Raw genomic sequence first — 8,832 nt, 5'->3', positions numbered from 1 at the left:
CATGAGAATAAAGAATTGCACAAGCTCGCACACAGCTATGCCACCAGCATGAAGAGGAAGATTGACCAGATGCAGGACACCGATGGTCAAATTTTACTTGATCATCGGAGGTTTGTGGGTTTGTTCCAACAACATCTGCCTTCGTCTTCTGGAGCGGCACCGCGTAGTGAAGCTCCAACTGATCAACCTCTGCCGCCTCCTCCTTCTGTGGCCCCGCCGACTGCTGAAGCCCTGCCTACTACTGAAGCACCACCCGACCAATGAATACTATTAGTTTACATCATTGTAAAATATTTGTACTTTTTTTTTTATGTATTTTTTTTTTTTGGTATTATGATTATTATTTTTTTTAATTTTTTTTTTAAGTGTTTTTTTTTTATTTATCATTAATTTTAAATTTTATCTTTTTTTTTTTTTATTTTTTATATATATGTAAATTAATGTAAAGAGACTTTGGTTAACCTTCCCCCACACTTAAACTAAATAACACAAACTCACAGAAATCAACCAAATAACACAACTAACTAAACAAAACAAAATGAAAGCAGTAAAGATAAGGGTGTAAGAATGCAAATCTGATTTGGTTAGCGATTCCAAAGTCTCCCTTCGTTGAATGCTTGGGTTGCCTCCCAAGAAGCGCTTGATTTAACGTCTTTAGCCGGACGAATCCAAGAGTGATCATGCAAGGGGCTCTGGTTCTTGAAGGAATACAACCTCCACATCATGCTCAGCAAAAGGCTCGTAATATGGCTTGAGTCTATGCCCATTCACTTTGAACATGTTTCCGGTCTTCGTACTTCGGATTTCCACTGCACCATGAGGAAAAATATTAGTTACAACAAATGGACCAACCCATCGAGAACGAAGCTTACCTGGAAATAATCGAAGGCGAGAATTAAATAGAAGAACTTTCTGTCCAATGACAAAGTTCTTCCTTAAGATCATCTTATCATGAAATGCCTTTGATTTCTCCTTGTATATTCGACTTGACTCGTACGCATCATTCCGGATTTCATCTAGCTCATTCACTTGCAGGTTCCTTTGCTTTCCAGCAACATTCATGTCCTTGAAAGTATTAAGCTTTTCATGTTTAATGCTATGCACTAACACCTTTTCTAAATTACCTTGTCCCACACTTTCATTAAAACAATCCTGCACAACATAGTCAAACGCATCAATAGAAAAACAAGATTCAAAATCATTAGGGTACCTCATAGCATCGAAGATTCTGAATTTGACAATTTCTCCATCAATTTCCATGGTCAAGGTACCATCATAGACGTCAATCTTTGTACGTGCCGTTCTAAGGAATGGTCTTCCCAATATAAGAGGAAGTGCAGTAGGCATAGGGTCATGTTCCATCTCAAGAACAAAAAAATCAGCAGGAAAAATAAGCCCATTCACTTGCACAAGTACATCCTCCAATAAGCCTTTGGGATATCTATTTGAACGGTCTGCCAACTGGATTATTACCTTTGTTTCCTTCAAGTCTCCAAGGTTCAATGACTCATACACTGAATATGGCATCAAATTGATGGATGCCCCCAAATCACACAATGCTCTCCCAAACTCTTTCCCTCCAATTACACATGGAATGGTAAAGCTACCGGCATCCTTCAACTTTGGTGGTAGCTTCCTTTGCAAAACAGCTGATGCTTCCTCACTTAATGCCACAGTTTCTTGATCATTGAATCTCCTCTTGTTCATACAAAGCTCTTTAAGGAACTTTGCATACTTGGGCACTTGTTTTATGGCATCTAAAAGAGGTAAGTTCACTTGGACTTTCCGGAAAGTATCCAAGATTTCCTTATCAGTTTGCTCTTTCTTAGACTTCATAAACCTACGAGGAAAAGGAATAGGGACACATGAGTTAAATGAATTTTGAACTTCTTTACTTACCTTATCAGAATCTTTTTTGTTCAATTCTGTATCTTTAGGAGACTTTTCAGTTTCTGTTGAAGCCTCATCTTGCTCAAAAACTTCTTTTCCATTCCTTAAAGTCATAGCATTTAACTGCTCCGCATTTGGATTTGTCACAGTTTGGCTCGGTAACCTTCCTGGTTGGTGTTGTTGCCCCATCAAACTTGCTAACTGACTCATTTGTCGCTCAAGGTTTTCAATTGCTTTGTCTGTTTTCTGTTGATGAGATTGAGTAGAGTTAGCTAAAGAAGCAATTAAATCCTCAAGAGACTTACTTGGAGCTTGTTGTTGTTGAGGCTGAAATGGTGCCTGTGGTCTTGCTTGAAAGAAGCCAGGTGGACGGTTATAGTTGTTGGGAACAGATTGTTGTCCGTTGTCTTGATTGTTCCACTTTAAGTGTGGATGATCGCGCCATCCTGCATTATAGTTGTTGGAATATGGATCATACTTTTGCCTTTGTTGTCCTTGAAATCCTCCTAATGCATTAGCTTGCTCAAGACCACCTTGATCCATCAACGAAGGGCACATGTCCGTGGCATGTCCCATCATTGAACATACACCACACACCTGTTTTGGAGCCACAATAACCTGTTGCACAAGATTAGTCAAGTTAGCTAATTGTAATTCAATACTAGAATTAGCACTTACCTCGTTAACTTTCTTAAAAGGTAGCTCGTCTCTCCCTCCAAATTGTCGTGTGTTGCCAGCAATGTTCTTTAATAATGCCTTAGCATTTATTGGTGTCTTGTCCATGAATGCTCCTCCACTTGCTGCATCAAGCATTATACGATCAGTACCACATAATCCTTCATAAAAATACTGTATTAAAAGATGCTCTGAAATTTGATGATTAGGACAAGATGCAACCAAATGTGTGAATCGCTCATAGTAATCTCCAAAGGGCTCTCCATGTTGTTGTCGGATTGCACATATGTCTTTCCTTATGCTTGCAGCTTTGGTGGCCGGAAAATATTGCTCCAAGAATGCTTGCTTCACCTGGTTCCAGGTGTTCATTGATCCCGGAGGTAAATTGTAAAGCCACTCCTTTGCCTTAGCTTCTAATGTAAATGGGAATGCTCTCAACTTGACTTGCTCCTCATTCACATTTGCTGGTCTCATTCCTGAGCATACTACATGAAACTCCATAAGATGCTTGTTGGCATCCTCTGTTGCGAACCCATGGAACTTAGGCAAATAGTGAATCATGCCGGACTTGAGCTCACATCCTCCTTCGTCATTTGGATATGTGATGCACAATGGTTGTTGATCCGTGTTTGGCGTTGCCAACTCCCTCAGAGTACGGTTATCAGCCATGCCTTCTTGTGGTTCCTCCTCCTCTTCTGAACTTAAATATGGTGGAGAAGATGGTGGTAAAGACACCGATGCACACTTTGGCTTGATTTTTCTCTGAAGCTTTCGAAATGTTCGTTCAATCTCTGGATCGTAGGAAGCTAGATCAATACTCTTAGATTTTCGAGTATGCATGTACTACAAAGAGTACCTGAAATAAAAACAAAACCAAAAACACTAAATAGACAAGAAATAGAAAATAATAAAAATAAAAATAATAAATAAAAATAATAAAAAATAAAAATATAAGCAATCAGAAATAACAATCCCCGGCGACACGGCGCCAAAAATTTGGTAGGGAATTATAACGCACCACAAAGTAGCACACAATAATCCTATTAATTTTCCTTATTCACACTAAGATTTGTCAATTGTAGCATATGAAAATAAGGGTCTTTCCCGCAGAAGATTGTTTTCTCCAAATACTTAAAATGTCACAAAAACGGGGTGGCTGTCTCCACTGACCAGCCACCGAACAATAATTTTTAGACTAACTTAAACTTATCCAAATGCAACGAAATTTTATACACATAAACTAGACACACCAAGCTATGCTCACACGAATGTTTGGGATTTTTGGAGTTGATTTGCTATTTAAATTAAATCGTACAAAAACAGTACAGAAACAGATTTTAAATAATACCAATAGATTTTAATTCACAAATTAAGAAAATGAGTTAGGGGACATGCTTTCCACCACCAAATAATCATGCAAGTATGTTATGTTTCATTCAAATTCCTTTTATTTCCGGATGAAGATGCTCAAGTTGGCTCAATGTTAGAACACAACCTATTACTCTTTCTTACGTAGTATGTTAAGAGAATGGCGTTTTCAACTTAACTTAGTCCCTAGCATGCAATCTAGAATGGTGTGTTCATAGATTTAACAAGTAGAAATCATTAAGAATAAAAAGAGTTTTGAGTCATCACAAGGCATCGTAAGTACTGGTGTTGTCTTACTTCTCCTAGAAATCGTTTCACATGTTAACCACAATTAACAAGTGCTACTCTAGAACATATGTAGGTCCTCATTCAACAAGGGCAGGCAGACATATATTCATAGCATTAAAATCCTAGATATGCTCACTATGTATGCATCCATAGAAACACATAAAGAATTTATCAATGAGATAAGTAGTGAAACAATTTTCATCCTTTCATGAAAGTCATTCAAACAAAATATCACAACAAATTTACGATCATATTCGGGGCTTCAAAACAGCCCCTAACTACTAAAAATTAGTTACACATTATTCTCAAATTAAACCAAAAGTAAAACATGGGTTTGAGAAGATAAAACCAAGAAACTAGATTGAAGCCTCGAATTTTTCTTGCTGCCTTGCTCTCTGTGCTTACTTCCGTGCCTTCCTTCCTGTGCTCACTTAGCTGCAAAGCAGCTATATCTTTCCTGACCTTTTTATTTTCTGCCTTCGCACAGTTTAGTCTCTTTCTTTTTTTAACTGCTCTCTGCCTTCTTATTCCTCTCTCACTCCCGCGTCTATTCTTCTATATTTTTTTCTTTCTGTTTTTTCCAGGCTGCCAAGGGCAGCCCTCCACTCCCTGCTTCTTTCCTTTTTGCACCTCTGACCCCCCGTGCTTCTGATGCCGCAAGGCAGCTTTGCTCCCCCGCAAGGCTCTCCTTTCCTGCGCTCACAGCTGTCTCTCCTCCTTTCCACTCACTTTTCACGCTCCCACTTCTCTCTGTCCTTACAGCTGCCCACGCAGCTCTTTCCTTTTCGTCACAGACAGCCCACGTTTTCTGCCTTTTTCTTTGTATCCCAACTTCCTGTACACAAGGCACTTCCATCAGCCGACAAACCCAAACAGCTAATCTGTGCCTCATGTGAGTTTTGGAGGGATCCCAAGTTCAAAACCACCTGTCACAAAATGAGAGAGCAATTAAAGCCAATTCATCCTTTTACAGGCGTTGCCATAAAATCCATAGCCACAAGCCAATATTAATAAAATGATGGAACAAAATCAAAATGCAAGATTTACAAGACTAGTTTATGACTAGGCATTCTAAAAGTGTTACAATTGTATTTATGAAAATTTTGCACCATAACATCTCATTCATGGCCAACTTATAAAAGAAATGTTACACATTAATACTGAAGGTAAGAAATTAATGAAATACAAGACCCTTAACACAAGGTAAGATAAAATGCCACAATTTTAACACAAAAACATCACAAAGACTTTAGAAATGGATAGTATAAATGCATGAAATATATGAGTGATCACTCTTGTCCCCTACATAATTTCTGATTTCATGCTTCAATTCATTTAATTATTACACTTAATTGCTTGATACCTTTTGTTCCCTTCACCCACAAAATTTTATACAACTTTCACAACCATAACATGCACCAATTGATGCTCCATCATTCACATTTGGAATCCCATGCCTTGTGTACCACATGTTGCTGCACCTTTAACCCATTTATTGACACATTTTCACCTCCCTTTCCATCTCTATGCAATGTACATAATCATTCATGCCCCCTAGCTACAAGACCACTCCATTTTACCCTTCACACTTTGCATCATCACTTCATTTTCACCCTTGGACCATTGCACACCACATACACTCTTTGCCGTGCATTCTCCCTAGCCTAACCTGATTCTCTAAGGTTTTTGGGGCCTATATATACATGTTTACACCCCTTGGCAAAGGGTTCACACTCTCATATTCACCATTCATCACAGAAATTCGTCCATACTCACCCTAGGTAGCAAAACACCCCAAAAACACCATTCTAGTGCCTAGAAAACATAACAGCCACTCCACCTTCTTCCACCCTCTTTGCCTAGTTCTCCACCACCCTCCAACCCTCAAACACTCCTCCACACTTACCCTAAACCTTTCCATACCATTCCCCATCCATTTTACATCATAAAACTACCCAAAAATCCGTCCACAAAGCAATCTGTCGCAAGCAAGCAAAGGAGAATTCTTGGATGCACTTGCTACCCAAGTTGGAGCATTTTAGGTGTTTTCTTTCCTTTGATTTTAATGTCTAATTTTATGTATCTTTGCTTTGTGAGTATGAGGAACTAAACCCCTCTTAGTTAGGGGGTGATTAGAAACCATGTTCATACTTGCAATATGATTTGATTACATCCAGTTGTGATTCATAAGTTGTGAATTCAATTTACTTATCCGATCGTATAAAAAATGATTTGTGTATGTTGGTTGAGAGTGCACGCTTAATTTTCATGCATGAATTTAACGCTAGAATATAAGGGAGTTTCACCTAATCGTTATGAACTTATATTCACAAGTAGTGAAGGTTGCTAGTCACAATCACGTTAAGTAAATTCTTGGCATAAGTTTCATGCAAATCATAGTAACGAGTGCCTCGTCAATGCTTATGTTTTTCATAGAACTTAATGATTCGTGCTTGTATCTCTATTATGCAATTCATGTAGGGAACTTGTAGGGAATGTTTTGGGTTGTCGTATGCAATCATCCAATCCAATAACTTGTGGAAAAACTGAGGGTTAATTAGTGCAATTCACGGTTAATTTGGGGCGTTGAGTATTCATAGCTTATCGAAAAGCAACTGGAAATCGTTTTGTATGCAAGTGTGACATGTGTGGAGAAGAACCTCCTAGCTAGCCTTCCATCCATAAGTTTCATTCAAATTCATTTTACAATCTGTTTTGATTCACTTAAATTTGTCTAAGAATTTGTTTACTTTGTTCTTGTCTTAATTTAATTATTTTCGTCCAAAATCAACCCCATCTTATTTCTTTGAGTCATATTAATTAGAACTTGTCTTAGATTATGTTTTTAAGTGTTTTAGTTCATTAGAAAACCAAAATTCGTCCAAGTTTGTGTTAGAGTCCCAAAACTGCCCAGATTGTGTGTTTAAGGTAGTTTTGAGTGTTTAGGGGCTGTTTTGAGTCTTTTGGTTTGTTTTAGTGTTTTAAAGTATAGTTTTGCATTCTTTGAGTCTAGTTAGTGTTTTAAACTTTGTTTTTACGTTTTCAAGTCAGTTTCCAAGTGATTTAGCAATCCCTCCTAATCCCCGGCCTAGAACGATCCCTACTTACATACTTTACTACAATTGATAAAAAGAGGGTTTAATTTGTGTGCTTATATATTTCGCATCATGCACCAAACTTATTATATTTCAAAAAGTACACCCATGTCATTCTAGTGCAGTCATCTGTGAATAACATAAAGTTTTTGTTTCCAGAGTGAGAATCAACCTACATTGGACCACAGATATATGTGTGGATCAATTCCAATATATACCTGGCTCTCCAAGTTGACTCAAAGGGGAATGAATTCCTATGTTGTTTTCCCATCATGCATCGTTGACATTTCCAAATGGGGCAATCTATGCACCATCTCCTATTCTTCAAGTAATTTGAGACTTCTCTCATTCAACTATCCCAATCTCTTATGCCATATCTGATAGCAATGTGTGACACTTGCTCTTAGTGCAAGCTGATTTGTAGGCATCATTGTTAATGAAAAACATCTATTACTAGTCATTTACACTCTAACCACTAGATTGTCCAGTGACCATCCATTAAACACATTCACAACATCTTCTCCAAACACCAAGTAATAACCATGTTCCATCATTTGACCTACACTAAGAAGATTTCTTTAAGTCCAGGTACCAGCATAACTTCTTGGATATGTTTTCTTCCTAACTTAACTTCAATGACCAAGGTTCATTTTCCTTCAACTTTGACAATTTATCATGTGCCCATTTTAACCTTTGAAGACAAATTTCTCTATACATTCACAAGCAATCTCTCATCACCTGTCATGTGGTTGCTATAGCCACTATCAATATACCAAGAATTATTCACTTTCACATCTGTCACTGCATTACAGGCATAGAACAATGATCATGATTCACCTATTTGCCTTGCATAATTAGCCTTTTGTACTGCTTTGTTCTCATGACAATCCTTCACAGCATGACCTGGTTTACCACAACCTGTGCACTTTGGTTTACCTTCATACCAGCACTTCGCATAGTAAAACCTATCACACCATTTGCAATCTCCCTGGGTATTATTTTACCTAGGAGCAAAATTAGGCATGTGATCCCAATTTCTTTGAGCATTGTTTTGTCTAGGAATAAAATTAGGCTTGTGATCCCAACCTCTCCCCCTTGGTTTCCAATTCTTTTGAAACTTCTGATTTCCAAAGGATCCACCACTTTTAGAACCCTTAGCTGCAACATTTAGACTAGCAAATACTCTCTCTTAGTAGAGGTTTCAACATGCAAATCAAATCTCTACTCAAATCCCTTGAGTGAAGCAACAACTTCTTGATCCTCAAGAGTTTCAAGATCCTTAGAGTGCTCAATCATAGAACAAATTGAATCATATGTTTTAGGAAGACTAATTAACAATTTCTGCGCAATTCTCTCCCTAGATAATTCCTCTCCATAACTTCTCATTTGATTAGTAATATCAAATAATCTAGTGAGATACACAAATAGATATTCATTTTCCTTCATACGAGTATACTCAAAATCTCTATGTAACCCTTGAAATTTTACACTTCTTACTTGTTTGTCTCTTCTGAAT

The 8,832-nt window shown here is 37.7% G+C and overlaps 1 protein-coding gene across 1 annotated transcript; it reads right to left on the bottom strand.

Moving 5' to 3' along the window:
• Positions 1–678: 678 nt before the first annotated feature.
• On the bottom strand, positions 679–3,405 carry LOC108175062 (uncharacterized). Its single transcript, XM_070812888.1, has one exon. The coding sequence runs from the start codon at positions 3,403–3,405 to the stop codon at positions 679–681; it is 2,727 nt and encodes a 908-aa protein (XP_070668989.1).
• Between the last annotated feature and the right edge of the window lie 5,427 nt (positions 3,406–8,832).

The sequence above is a fragment of the Malus domestica genome, chromosome 15, assembly GCF_042453785.1.
Source record: "Malus domestica chromosome 15, GDT2T_hap1".
NCBI classification, from domain to species: domain Eukaryota; kingdom Viridiplantae; phylum Streptophyta; class Magnoliopsida; order Rosales; family Rosaceae; genus Malus; species Malus domestica.
The sequence above is the reverse complement of the archived record's forward strand: the minus strand, read 5'-3'. Positions and strand labels throughout refer to the sequence as shown.

Bases quoted from the DNA above. Each gene is read 5' to 3' on its own strand.
- LOC108175062 (XM_070812888.1), bottom strand. From the start codon at position 3,405: ATGCATACTCGAAAATCTAAGAGTATTGATCTAGCTTCCTACGATCCA.